The sequence below is a fragment of the Haliotis asinina genome, chromosome 14 (assembly GCF_037392515.1).
Source record: "Haliotis asinina isolate JCU_RB_2024 chromosome 14, JCU_Hal_asi_v2, whole genome shotgun sequence".
Classification (NCBI taxonomy): domain Eukaryota; kingdom Metazoa; phylum Mollusca; class Gastropoda; order Lepetellida; family Haliotidae; genus Haliotis; species Haliotis asinina.
Genome location: NC_090293.1, coordinates 7,497,058 through 7,512,340, shown reverse-complemented (window position 1 = coordinate 7,512,340; position 15,283 = coordinate 7,497,058). Strand labels below are relative to the sequence as shown.

Here is a 15,283-nt window from a genome sequence, read left to right as displayed (position 1 = left end):
CGTGCCTCACTCCCCAAACTGTATTTCTGTAAGAAAAAAATAAAAATGTGTTCCTGACACGTCCCTTTTTTCCATAAATGTTTTTTAAAAAGTCCTACCGCCCTCGTCACTTTTGAAAAAATGTGCCTGAGAAACATTTAATTCTTTTATTCAACCTGAACAAATTTATTTTAAGTGCCACTGTGTAAGACTGTAACATATGACAGTCCAGTAATGTTTCAGTGCAGTACACTTTTTCTTAACAGAAAGCAGCATTGTTAAGAGGGAATAAGTGCCAAATAACATTTATCAAAGAGTTTCAGTTTCATACATCTTTCAAATATGTTTGTTGACAGATTTGTAACCCAGATGCTTATTTCAACAGACACAGTAATGATTTTAACCAAATTCTGGTGAAGTAAATACATCACAACTGATGTTTTTATGGTCCTACTGATGTTGAAACAGTGCTGATGATGTAAAGCACCGCCTGGATGATGTTTACACCATACTAAGGATGTTAAAACAGGGCTGATGTTAACCCAATGATGTTAACCAGGCACATACATCTTGATAACCTCAGTGCACATGTACCAATCTCACTGCGACCAGAATTATGCCTAATGATAGGGATGAGTCCCACCACCACACCTGCTACACCACATCCTTGAGGTAGCACTCAGCAACATTCTTCACTACAATACAATACACATATGGTGACGTGACACAGAAAACAGTTTCATCAACAAGGGAAAGACTAGCAGCCCAGTTAAACATTTAGTTGATTTGAGTCAATAAAACAATGACCACAGACTTTACATGGCACCTGTATATGCGCTGTTCAAATCTTGGGATATTTATAACCAAGCATAAGGACCAAAAGTTCTGGGCACTGATTGGCTCCGGAACCCATTTTCCTTGTCAAATGATGGGGTCCTTGAACAACAGGGATTGACTTTGTACTGATGTGGAAAATCAACATAGGGTCATCGATGTGATCGGCATGTTTAACCACCTCAGCCATTAGGCTTCTCTCTGCCTCTGTTTTCTAGGCAGATGATATATCTAATAAACCAGTGAGTTCCATTCAGGGAGGTATCGTATCAGATACAGGGAGGTATCGTATCGGATATAGGGAGGTATCGTATCAAATTCAGGGAGGTATCGTGTGAAAACGCAAAATAAGATTTTAGTGGTATTTGTTATTCTAGTGTTTGGTGTCTATCATGTGCACAGAAAACAATCCATGTCAATGTGTTTCAGACAAGGTGAATATGTATACAGTCGGCTTAATTAACTATGCATATTTATATATGTACAAAGTTATCACAATCGGCAACATTTCACTTTCACACAATTTCACTCCAAAATTAACACATGGTACATTTTCATACGTGTACAAGTTCATTTGCACAACACATACATCATAAAGTATCAATTTGTCCAGTGTATGCACATCTGTACTCACATCATTCTGAATACATATACATCATTATAAACAGTGAAACCTTGTTAGTCCAAAATTCTGTTAATTTGGAACCTTAAGTTTCCAGACAGTCACAGTATGGAGTAGATAGGTACATGTATCAAGTGACACTGCACATTAACCATGCTTCATTAAACTGGAAATCTGACTATCTGAACACTTCTAGCAGCATTTACAGTCTGGATTTACAAGGTTTCATGAGACAAATATACGTGACATTTTACAAATACTTATTACTACAACAGGTTGTCTTCGAAAAATTCTATGCTGAAGTTCATCTCTGACATTTGACTGAACTGTTACTATGGCAACATGACAACACACAATAAAGCAAACTGTGTCTATACTGACTACTAATCCTGCTTCTAGACAGATGACCACTCCTACCCAACACAAGGAGTACACACGGCCACTATTCTGTTAGTCTGAGACTAGTAAATATCTGGACAGACTAGTCTATGTTACATAAGGACTAATATGAAATCTCCTGCAGACTAGTTGTATATTACCAATGGCGTGGACCACTGCACAGACTAGCACTAGCTACAATACAGTCATGGGTGTTTCTATTCTTTGGTAATATCAAACATTTACCTGAGTTCCATATCATTCATGTACAGTCAGTCAGTCATGGTGAGTGAGTGGGCAAGGGAGTGAATAGTGTTTTATCAACGACTATCAATGTTCGAGCTCCTCACAGCAGCCTTATGCCTCCCAAGCCAGATTTGGGGAATCTGGAGAGTATGGTCTTAATCCATAATTTTGGAAAATTAGTACTTATCATTACTGGAAGGATTTTTCAACATGATTAATAACACTACATTTCTAGCATGTTAAATAGGGGCACATTTTGATAAATATCACTATTTTTTGCACTTCATTTTATAATCCAAACAATTTGTTGCTATTATTTGTACGTGAGACTAAGTCTGTAGCAGATTGGAAAGCTGTGTAAAACAACTGGAACTGGAACATATTCACTTTAACATACTGTCAGAATTGGGTTCCAAAGATCACAAAAAATGAACCAATATCAAAACAGTTGACGAATCTCTTTGCACTAATACAAGCCAGATCCTCCCTCTAAATTTAGCAAGTGAGTAGGGTTATACTGGACTTTTAAGGGTAATTCACAAAAATCATGGTATGTCTGCTTGATGTGGAAGGACAACCTAAATGAAACAGCTCACAGATGCTTACTATTCAAGACAACAAACATAAATATGGCATAACCAAGGGAAGTACTCTGCCAAGTGAATTCCAGAGCCATCTTCCACAGGGACACAATTTGAAATAATAACATAAACAGCTTCTTCAAATCTCTAAACACTATCTTGAGCCCTTAAAACTTGATGAAGAAATGATATGGTATTTAAGCACAAAAAACAATTTAGGCATTCATTTGGGTGAAACTAACACAAAAGAAACAAGGCTCTAAAAACAGTCACAACTAGATGTTTTTTGAAAACTTCATAAATAACAACCGACAATTCCACCTGCTCAGACTTGGAAACTATCAATAATAAATAACTGAATAAAAATATTCAAATATATTCATGATATGCAAAACAAGAAAATGGCAGAGAGAATACATCCTGATTCAACATTTGACAAAACACAGTTCAGGTATGAAAGTGGAATATTCTTGAGTATACAAAGACACTATAATGAAATCAAGGGGATGGTTACATCACAGATTTTCTTGCACCAAATCAGCTTTTTTAGTCTTACAATGATGAGGATGATTGTTCTATGCCGTTCCTGACGTCTGTCCCTTTTGTAGAACAGAGTTGTAGGTCCAGCTATCACCACTTCGATGGAAGAACTGGAACAATGTCAATGCATAACTTAGTATAATGTAATTTTCTGAATAAAATTGATATTTTATACTTATCATGACTCATGGTTAATTGCATATCTCCTCTTCCCTGGCGAAGGTAGTGGAATATCTGAAATCCCTTGAAATTCACTTCTAAAAGAAGCGGACGTAAATACTCTCACCCACGAGTAGCCTCCCTTTACATTAGCAGTTCAAATGAGGTCCGATCAAGCAGTTTGTACACATCACTTGTGAGATGTTGGAGTACGATGCTTGGATCCCACGCTGGAGCTCTAAATCTGCGTTGTTGATCTTCCAACTTGAGGAGCGTAGTAAGGCAAGTAGCTCGGGTACTTTAGTCAGCTTGATCCCTGTTTTCATGGTGATGACTGAGCTGAGCGCTGCCAAGTATGTGGATAATGTAGAACCTTTCAGACCTCTGGAATGTCGTAGATGACATAAATAATCTGCTATCTGAGGATGTGTCTCCTTCATCGCCATGAAGCCTTTCTTCTTGGTGTATGTCTCAAATTGCTTCCACTTGTCATCATATAGGATGTGAGTGGATTTGCGTAAGACTAAAGTAACTGCTTTGGCTACTCTCGCCGAGTATCCAATGTGTTTCAAGTAGGTCTTAATATGGTCCACAAGTCGGAATGCAGATGGTATGCTGTGCGCCTGTTTCGTGTGGGGACGGACGAGAAGTTTCTTCCAATCTGGTAGTTGTAGGGCTGGTTGTCCTAACTCTTCTATAAGTGTTGGAAACCAATGTCTCGCTAGCCAGTAAGGCGCGACCAAAATCAGTTGTCTGTTTCGTCTGTTTCTGATTTTCTCGATGACCTTTGGTAGCAGTACTGGAGGGAGAAACGCAAATGCGTTTAGTCCTTCCTATGGGATGCTGAGAGTGTCTGTTGCCCAGACTAAGGGATCTGGTACTGGTAACATGAAAATTGTTGTCTCAATGTTGACCCTAGTTGCAAATAAGTCTATTTGCAGCGTTTCGAATGTCTGGCTGATTAGCTGAAACATCTCCCGATGCAGCATTCACTCTGTTGGTGATGGACGAAGAGGACGAGATAAGGCGTCTGCCATGATGTTGCAGGCTTCTGGTATGTGACATGCTTTTATTTGGAGATTCAGACTGTCGACTATGTCAAAGAGCTGGAACGTCAGGTGTAGTAGAGATGGTGATCTCGTTGACCCTTGTTTGTTTGTGTAGAAAGCCACTGTTGAGTTGTCTGTGTGGATCATCAGTAGCTTGTCTGTCAGTGTTGTTGACCAGTGATGGATGGCATGAATGACCAACTGGTTGATGTGAAGAGCTTCATCTTCTTTGTTCCAGATCCCAGCTGCTACCTTGTTGTCTAGATTCACTCCCCATCCTTGAAGAGATGCGTCTACGTAGAGGTGGTTGGTGAATGCTGGCTCTAACATATAGGTCGGTGTCCAGATGTTCGACCTGGGAGTAGAAAGAGCTTCACATTGTCTGGGAGCGGAATCTGACCTCTGTTGAGATGAAGATTCAAGAAGCATTGTAACGGACACAGCTGCAGTCTTCCTCTTCTGGTCATATCTGCGATGACATGAGGAGACCTAGAAGGCACTGCCACTCACTGTGTCGAAGTGTCATGGAGAAAGTAGTGCTTGCTTTATCATGTCTTGAATCTTGACCCACCGGTCCTCTGGGATGACAATCAGATTCAATGTGGTGATGAAACGAATCCCGAAGAACTTGAGATCTTGTTGAGGTTCCAATTCCAACTTCAGATAATTTACTAACCATCCTAGCTGTGTTTGTAGCCTGATGGTGAAGTCTAACTGTAGTCTGATTTGATTTTTCTCTTGATGCGTATGTATGCTGTAGTCCAGGTAGACAGCGCTGGGTAGTCCCCTCAGATGTAGATAGTTGACTTGGGCTTGGTTACCCGAGTAAATAACCACGGAGCCAAAGATATTCCAAACAGTAGGACCGTCCACTAGTAGTGCTGACCGTTGAAAAGGAAGCACAGATATTTCGGGATGTGTAGGTTCGCATCTTGTAGATCAATGCTGGCGAGATAATCTTCAGGACGGATGAGGCATCTTAGTCGAGGAAGATGTATCATCTTGAAGTGCTCTGGTTTGTGTAGAAAGTTCTTGTTGAATTCCTTCATGTTGTACATGAGCCGGAATTTCTCTCTGGAATTCCTCTTCGATACTAAGAAGATTGGGGAGTAAAAGCCGGGCGTCAAACTCTTTGGCTGTATTACTTCTACTGCTCCTTGCAACAGCGTTGATATGGCATCGGTCAACTTGTCTAGCTGATTGTCTGCATAGATGATGGGAGCTAGTAGTCTTGTGAATGGCAGTGTATTTTCCAGCGGAATCTTGTAGCCATCTCGCAGAATCTTTATGACGTAGTAGTCATTGAGAATTCCCAATTCTTCCAGTAGAGTTGAAGACATCCATCTACTTGAGACGGTTGTACAGAAACGGCTTGGGGTGGAAGACTCCAGTTGTTCCGAACCTGATCTTCAATGTTTACCTCCTCTTCCTAGATGAATGGCCAGACGTCTGATGGCACTTGTTTCCTCCATAGGGGCAACGAAAAGATGATGACTTCTCTCCTCGAGTGTTAAACTTTTTATCCCTTGCTCTTTACCCCCTGGAGAATTTGGAATTTGAGTTGACTTGTCTGCTTGAGCACTGATGTCAAGGCGTTGATGGATTTAATCATCATGACTTCTCTGGAGTCTTGGGCGACCGTCCTTGCTACCTCTTCAATCTTCCCATCAAATACAGTAGACGCTGACCACAGGGCTTGATATAAAGTCTTCGTGAAGTTCTCACTCCATGATGAGGCATACAAGACACCTTGTCGATGTAGTAGATTCAGACCCGCAATAGTAGAGGTTAGGTGTTCAGACATAAACTGCTGATCTTTCTTCTGAGTGACAAGTGCTGACAGGATCATTCTCACTTCCTCATTGGCAGGATTGCTGAACTTTGCGATGAGAGTCTCGTTAATGGCTTTAGATAGAGCTAGTCTTAAGACGGTGCATCTCGTAGTGGTGTCGAGTTCAACAAACCTTTTGTCGTCTACCTTGAAGGATCTGTTGTGGGCTGTACTGAAGCGCTTGTATGCTTCGTCTACATTAGGTGCTCTGATGGAGGGCTCAATGTGATGAAGAAGGAAACAACGAGCGTTGAACGGAGGCACGTTGTTGCTGAAATTTGGTTGCTGACTTGAATGCAGTATATAATGTGTCAGACAGCGTAGATATCGGAGCTATCGGCGGGAACGTTAACGTAGCAATGTCATCATTCTTCATCTTATAAGTGTTAATCTCGTTGGAATCCTTGGATGGTGAGACTAAGTCCAAGCCATTCATGATCCACAATGTGACTTCAGAGTCCGAGAAGAGGGCTTCCTATGGCGACCATGCTCAGTAGTATCTATCTTGTGTGTAACCACTTGTGTGGGTGCATTCACTCGGCGTGGGTGAATCTCTCTCTGGACTGCGACGAGATGCCGTGGGTGCATTCACTCGGTGTGGATGAATCTCTCTCTGGACTGCGACGAGATGACGGGGACAATGGTGACGATCTTCTCCAGCTGGTGCATGCATATGCCTCCTCTGCATCTTCAGGTGTGAGTGCAGATGTAGATGAGTGTTCATGCTGAGCCAAAGTCGAAGTTGTTGAAGACTGCAGTCTTCTTTCTTCTTCAAACCGCCGCTCCATTAAGCTCATCATCTGCATCGTAAACTGCTGCATGAAGGCGCTTGCTTCGAATAGCTGCGTTGAATGTAGTGATGGCTGAGTTGAGTTGTCTGCTGTGATCACTTAGGTTGCTGACGAAGTCTGCATTGTCTGACGATCCTCATAAGGATTCTGAGGCGTTGATGATGCCATCAGGGTGACACATGTTGACTATGTTGGTTGATATCTTGCTTGCTGCGTAGAATCAACGTTGCTTCGTCAAAGATGTGTCGCTCTTGTAGAGGGACGATCTCTTTCCCAAAAGATTTCTTCATCGAAGAATGTTGATTCTGCAATGACTTTGAAGAAGAGGACTTAGTCTTCAATGATCTAGACTTCTTAGACTGCCCTGTCTCTGTATCAGTTCTCTTCTGTGGATTAGGGAAAACTGGTTGGGCCCCAGATATAACCCCGGAGAAATGCCAGACATGTCACTGGAATGAATCTCATCAGAAACAGATAAATGGTTACCCAAATTTAATTCCTCCGATTTAGACATGGCTAATGCAAGCTGACATTACCTCTCCCTCGCACATCTGTAAACAGACCGAATATATATAGTAAATTCTTAATTACAACGAATTTACAAATTTACAACGAATAGTAGAAGAACATGTGGGCTTACACGCCAGACAACCTAAGTGCGGGTCAACCCCTGACAGCCGTAATCTACACTGAAGACACGATTTCATCAACTGAGTCTAAGTCTCAATTGATTAAATACGTGCGAAATATGGACACATTAATCACAAAATTGCCGTATATCTGGGACCCCAGGTGCCTCCAGTCCCCCTCATCGGACTACAGGGAGAGAGTGACAACCATGCCCAATCAGCTGACCATGTGCACAGGTAAAGGGAGGCTACTCGTGGGTGAGTGTATTTTACGTCCGCTTCTTTTAGAAGAGAGCTTCAAGGATTTCAGGCATTTCACTACCTTCGCCAGGGAAGAGGAGATAAGCAATTAAGTATGAGTCAGGATAAGGAAAAATAAAAGCGTCGCACAAACATAAAAACATCACATGGCTTTACACAGCCTTAAAACAATATTCGGGCCATCTGAAGGCTTCACAAATTACAATGACATGGCCAGCCAATCCACTGTGCAGCTAATAGGTAACATAACAAGTATAATTTATCGGGGTGAAAAACTGTTGTCAGCAATATCTCAGACCTGATGGTTCACAACATGAGCAAGGCAGCTGAAGGCCATTGATTGGAGTCCTGGGACTGGGACTGGGACTTGCAAGCACTGAGTACTGGTGACTGGAAGTATTCAGCTCTTAAAAGCGTTAAGTATTCAAAGCTGTATTCAGGTGGCTAGAACAAAATAAACACTTACCTTTGATGGAAACTGTGTGTTTGTGTCTTTTCGATGCCTCTCCCCTTCTCTTTGTCGATCTTCAAGCTGAAAAATTAGCACATCTTACATATCAACACCATCCATCTACAATGTCACCTAATAAACTGATTCTCCTAATACAACCACCAGGGCCTAGATTTTCGAAGCTCTCTTAGCACTAGAGTAAGTCATAAGTGCCATACATTAACATTTACTTACGACTGTCTTAGCACTAATCTAGGTGCAGAAAATCTACGCCAAGAGTTGCATGTGGTCTCATACAGCAAGTATAGAGGACCAGTTCTAATCTAGAGTGAGTGAGTGAGTGAGTGAGTTAAGTTGAGTTTTGCAACACACTCAGCAATATTCCAGCTATATGGAGGCAATCTGTAAATTAGTAGAGTCTGAACCAGACAATCCAGAGATCAACACATGAGCATCTATCAGCACAATTGGGAACCGATGACATGTGTCAACTAAGTCAGCAAGCCTGACCACCCGATCCTGTTAGTCACCTCTCACGACAAGCATAGTTGCCTTTTTATGGCAAGCATGGCTTGCTGAAGGCCCAGTCTACCCTGGACCTTCACTGGTTTCTAATCTAGAATCCAGATGCCATTGAGACCACCATGTTCGGGATGACAACATACTGAACTATTTACATACAACAATGACCTCTGAAGATCCGGGTTAGAATTGGTCTTCAGCATCCTATGCTGGTTGTAAGAGGCGACCAACAGCATTGGGGTGTCAGGCACAGCTACTGAATTTGGCACATGTCATCACTGGAATGTGTGGTCCAGACCTGATTATTTACAGACTGCCATCATATATCTGGAATATTGCTTCATTAAACAACAAACAAACATACAGTACAGCCACACAATATGCAAAAGGCAGGTCTGTACTATGCATACAAACAAGCCAATGTAGGCACAATATCCACTTTTCAAACATACATCACAACCACAAGTTAAACACAATCAGGTCTGTATTATCCACATGTGGAAGCCATTGTAGACATACAATCCACTCCTGGGGCATCCAAGACCACACAGAAAACATACGCATGTCTATACTTCTTACATGTGGGGCCATTTTGATCATTCAGTCTTTGAAATTAAGAAGGCAGAACCAGTTCAGCCCAAACAACATCAGAGGATGAACCAGTCTAACTTTCTGATCAATATCAAGAGTAATACATACAAATCGTTTGTGTTCTGTGGCGGTGCTGACGTCTCCTATCCTTAGCGCATTCGTCACATGCTGCCACAATCTTCGAGACTCAAATTCACCCTGAGCGGTTAACGGTCGCACCCTCTTTCTCCAGATCTTCAACTGTTGAACATCTACCGACTTTGACTCGCCCTGGAACAAGCAGAAGGATACTATCTACCTGAAAACACCTGACTCCAGTCATTCCTATCATGAGGAACAATCTGTTAGCTGGAAGCAATGTCACACTATCTGTTGTGTGCAACAATTCACAATTCCTGAACTGTTGGGGAGAGACCAGAGTATTCAAGCAGTATCACAGTGGGTGACACCAGATATGGGCTTCAAGCATTGTACCCATTTGGGGAATCAAACCCGGGTCTTCAGCGTGATGAATGGACACCCTACTGACCGGTGACATCAGAAGGTAAAGATACTATACCTGCATCAAACTGAGCCCACCGATATGATAGAGACTAGACTATGTATGGGACTAGAATTGGTACTTCAACGCTATTACTGTCATCCCAAATACAACATGTGACAGCTGACCACTTTCACTTTTTCCACATGTCACTTTTACATACAGCAATGTAACTGAAATACAGTTCAAGGCTGAGATCATTTGGCATGAGTGATTACTATGGAAACCAGAAACACTTACATTTTGATGGGTGAAGTCTAAGTTAGAGTTCCACTCTCCCTGCACCTTCCAGGAGACGTTCCCGGTACTGTTTCTCATCTCAGCCGACACACGATGCAGCTTGCCCCCATAGAATGGCTGGAACATACAACAAGACACAAAAACTCTGCAGAGATTGTTGTTCAGATTCATTCACTTTCTCTAAATACTTTATATCCATTAAACAGCATCAGATATTCTACAGCTCAGGTCACCTCTGCCAGAGTACCATTGTCTAGAAGTTTGACATACATGAGCACCCATGCTGCAATACCCATCAAGGAATGGATTACCATGGTACCATTGTCTACCAGTTTGACGTACATGAGTACTGATGTACCGATGCTTCAATACCATCCACGACTGGATTACCACAGTACCATTGTCTACAAGTCTGACATACATAAATACCAATGCTGCAATACCCATCCAGACTGGACTACCAGAGTTTCCAAACCAAACCTGGTCCTCCTTTCTAACCAGCAAGGTGATCGTAAGCCACTGAGGTGCAACCTTAGTGCAGTATTAAAGAATTACTAGAATTATTAGGTTCACCCAATTAAGGTTGCTTTGTGAAGGAAGCCCTGGATTTCAGGACCAATTTACAGGTTAATGATGGCCCTGTGCAACATACTTTCAAACCACATCTAAGTCACAATAATTCTAAGGAGTGTTTTTCATACTTTTTCACACACAGGTATCATATCAGAGTGAAAGATTCAAATTGGTATGAAATTGTTAGCACCCTCACCTTTGTGTGGAAGACGACAGAAGCAGCGAGACCTGTCTTCTCACAGGTGATGTTGATCTTGTCTCCGAGCTCCACCCAGGGGACAGTGAGGATGGAGCGGGCATAGGCGCTGGGGAGGGTGAAGATGTATTCCTCTCCATGACCCAGCAGTTTCAGGTGCACTGTAATATGCATGGTGATACAGGCTTCACAGTGACAATAATACTGACTACACAGGAAAACATACAGACAGGTGGGAGAAGAGTATTTCAGTTTCAGAGGAATGTGAGAAGTGTCACATGTAGTAGATGTTTAGCACCTTGTGTACACAGTGCACTTAAAAGAACTCATGAATCTGATGGTATGTGACCAGATGGTAGCCACATGAATACATGCAGAAACCTAGTTGTGGGTACAGCAACATGCAGTAAATTTGAAAAAAGTACTGTGTTTGTGTCCCAGTCCACCCAGCAGTTGATGGGTACCTGATTAGGATGAGAAAGCCACAAGGGTGCACCACTTGATGCATCTACTGGCAGCAAGATGTTTATACTCCAAAGGAAGTTGAGATTGATTATACGATGTGCGTTGAGATTGGCATCTAATGATGGAGGGAAAAAAATACCAGCCCCTTGAGCAAACACTAGCTGTGTGGATATGAGTGCTATATAAATATCATACAACATACGCCACATGAGTGAATGAGTGGTTGAGTTTTAGTTTTACGCTGCTTTTAGCAATATTCCAGCAATATCACGGCTGGGGACACCAGAAAATGGGCTTCACACATTGTACCCATGTGGGGAATCGAACCCGGGTCTTCAGCGTGACGAGCGAACACTTATGCCAGATGAGAGTCACTGTACTGCTCATGGCAGATAAAGAAAGAGATAAGTAACATGGTCAACTACGTAGGATTTATTTATTGTTAATTTTATTTTTCAATAATTTTCTTCTTCCAACTGCATATACAACTTATAGGCAATCATTTTTTCCTGAGAGAACAAAGTTGCCATATATCACCACTATTTGAACAACATAATGTGTGTTAAAGTTGTCTAAGTAACACCCAGCATTCCAGCTATCTGAAAACATGGACCAGAGATACAGACATGATGAGAAGTTATACAGGACTCATGACAAAACGGGTTCCTCAAGACCAAGTCTAACCAGGTCCAGGTGTAACAGGCTGGACATACTGATGATCCTACCTTTGCCGACCATAACCACACCAATGGACATTCCCATGAACTTTGACTTGGTCCAGATGGAAGCGTTCATGCACATCTGTTTCTCAGGGCACTCAAAGTAGAAGGCAGATACTGGAAACACACAGTAGAAAGTACACTTAGCAATGGAACTTCAAGTGTTCAAAGCACATCAGGTATTCAACAATTAGCAGTGAACAAAACCTACAAAAAGACATCTGAAGCCAATCTGACATATGTCACAAGTGTATCCCGTACCAGGAGGATGATGGGAAACTTGTTCAGCACAGTAGACTAGTTGTGTTGAGGATGATGTCGTCTTGGTGTCGCCAGTGTCCACGTCTGAACCGCTGTCATTGTCACCAGCTATCACAGAGTTAGGCATCCTCCAGGAACAGTGAAACGTCTCACCAATAATTGGGTTGTATGGCTTCTTCGCCACAGAACCCTGCAACAAAACCACATGAAAAACTCACTTCAGAGTCCAGTGATAAGCTAGATTTCCTTCTGGTCAGTGACTCAGTGAGCTACAACTGTATCTCAAATTGTCAGTAGCTTAGACACATTGAGGTTGTCAAAGCAAAGCAATGCAAATAGTTTCTGGTCTTCAAAGGACAGTAAGATGGGAACCAATAGTGATATTATACATATTTTATCAAAGAGGACACTGAGAAGAGACCTGGCCAATGGTAGGCCACCATATGAGGTTAAACTCTTAGTACTTCTACTACTCAAGCAGGATTTATACCATGCCATTAGCGGCTGGAAGTAAATATAACAATTCTAGACTTTCTAGAATTCTAGATTCTCTAAATATCATGGAAGGGAAGGTATAAAAAACACCAGCACCTTTTCTGATGGGGGATGTAAAGACAAATCATGAGAAATCTCAACCATAATGCTAGAGCACAAGGATTAAACTCATAGACTCTACATCACCTATCTAACACTATTACATCAGAAAAATAATACAGAGAACTGCACAAGAGTGTCTGATAACTCCCAGGATTCACTAGATTTCATCCAAGCAAAAATGTTCTGGGTTATATATTACCTTTTCTAGGTACAATGATTCTATGACAAAAGAACGAAAAAGGAGCATGTGCCTAGGTGGGTGAATGACTGTCTCAAATTGAACCTGATGAAAATAGAATGTGAGACCCTCAGCAAAGATATCTGATGCTACCATGCTCTGTTGCTCAATTCTCTGTAACAGAAGAGTTATTGTACGAAAAGTCATTCCTGCATATCCGATGGTCGATCACAACATCAGATGGTCACACATACAGCAGCAATACAGGGACTACATAAGAAACATCTATGCATACATAACATAAATAATCACATCCTTATACTAAACAACAACCTGTTAGAATGGAAAGTAATTATTTTTACTGGTATGTGGGTTTTTTTGCTTAACACAGCACATGGCTAGATTCCAGAAATGTGATGGTGAACTGTATATTAATGAATCTGGACAGCATCATCCACTGATTGATATTATGAGCACAGAACTCAGTTTTCAGTGGACAGTGAGACAACAAAACAGTGCTGTTTCTAAAACAAGCAACAAATCACTTAAAACTACTATGGATGCGGAATAACAATACCGTACAACAGAAAAATCTCCAATCCAATAAAAAAAATAATGTGGACAAGAAAAAAGATTTTAAAAATCACCGCCATGTTCTCATTGTTCAGCTGAAATTGAAGCAATGTTTCTGTAGCTTTTGCAACACATTAGGCACAAGTGCAACATATAACAAACCTCAGTAAATGATCAGGTCATTCATTATACAAAGCAGATAAAGCCATGCCAACCACCCACTCCACCCCTTTCTCTACACAATCATCCCACCAGCCACATCCCCACCTCTATATCCACCAAACCTACTAAAACATAGCTGGACCCTAGCCAGGATAGACTGATGCTATACCAGTAAACCCAGTACATAATCATTTATTATGTCCTCCTTTCTTTCTTGATATGTAATGAGTTTTACCTGAGCCAATGGCAGTATTTCAACAGAGTGTGTTACAAAATGGCGCCATGTAATGTACTGCCCACCTGTCTGCCGGCATGGAAGGATGTCAGGTACCACTCGAGAACGGCCAGCATCCGGTCCTCGGGGTCTTCAAAGTCAGGGATTCTGTGGAAAAAAGGACATTCATTACACAGGAGGAGAGGTGAAAGGTTTAATGTCCTACTGAAAGATATCTAGGTCAGTGCAAGTGTGTGTGTGGCTGCCTGTACCAAGTCCTACCCATAAGGTATTAATATATGCCAGATTATCTAATCAAACCCATGAGGAGTGTGGGATTTGGTTCCACAAACATAGGTTTTTAGCTTTCCAAAGGTTACAATTCTACATGATAACTTGTCACATTTAATATAACTAAATGTTTCTGTTTTCATACATTAATAACACTTTTATGGGTAGCTATGGCAGACTGAAAAAAGAGAAAATGTTTACACTTACTTCAGGAATATATCTGGATGGGCCATACAGTCAGCAAACATTTCTAGTAAAGACCTTTTTTCTAATATAAATGTTGGTAAAACAACCTGAAAATGAGAAAAAGCATTTATACCAACAGGACACACCAAGATAACATTCCTACGGTTGAAGGTTAAAGAGAATTTGAATTTGTCTGATAATTAGCATACTTATTTTCCAACTGTAAAATATTACTATTTCCAGAGTAACAAAAAATCCATTATCACATCCCATCTGAGACTAAATCATAATGCAATTAGAATGTTTTTTGACTTGTCTCAAATTTTTTCAGGCCTTATTAGTTAGCGTGTTTTAACTACTTATAAGTAACATAATTGTTGACACCATCTTTATACTAGTAGTGTTTACAACCTTCCAAAGCATTTATGACAAGTCAATGGGGGTCCTAATTTTTGGGCTGTTTATGACACAGTGTAAATGTAGAGGTCTTTGTTAAACAGGGTAAAAAAGTAACAGGTGGTCCATGACCTGCTTTACAAGGTCGGACCAGTAGGAAGCCTTTGTGAAATGGGCTCCAGGACTTCAAGTGATTTCTATGCACTCAAACTAACGATCAAACACGC

The 15,283-nt window shown here is 41.3% G+C and overlaps 1 protein-coding gene across 2 annotated transcripts in view; it reads right to left on the bottom strand.

Moving 5' to 3' along the window:
- Nucleotides 1-1,881: 1,881 nt before the first annotated feature.
- LOC137261417 (oxysterol-binding protein-related protein 11-like) overlaps nt 1,882-15,283 on the bottom strand; it is a 36,866-nt gene continuing 23,464 nt past the window's right edge. For both annotated transcript variants that reach the window (XM_067799163.1, XM_067799164.1), the window contains exons 14-22: nt 14,682-14,767; nt 14,270-14,351; nt 12,460-12,649; nt 12,205-12,315; nt 11,015-11,175; nt 10,246-10,362; nt 9,573-9,734; nt 8,367-8,432; nt 1,882-3,290 (exon numbers count right to left, since the gene is read on the bottom strand). In XM_067799163.1, the coding sequence (XP_067655264.1) occupies nt 3,216-3,290; nt 8,367-8,432; nt 9,573-9,734; nt 10,246-10,362; nt 11,015-11,175; nt 12,205-12,315; nt 12,460-12,649; nt 14,270-14,351; nt 14,682-14,767 (1,050 nt within the window). In that variant the 3' untranslated portion in view covers nt 1,882-3,215. The remainder of the gene's footprint in view (nt 3,291-8,366; nt 8,433-9,572; nt 9,735-10,245; nt 10,363-11,014; nt 11,176-12,204; nt 12,316-12,459; nt 12,650-14,269; nt 14,352-14,681; nt 14,768-15,283) is intronic.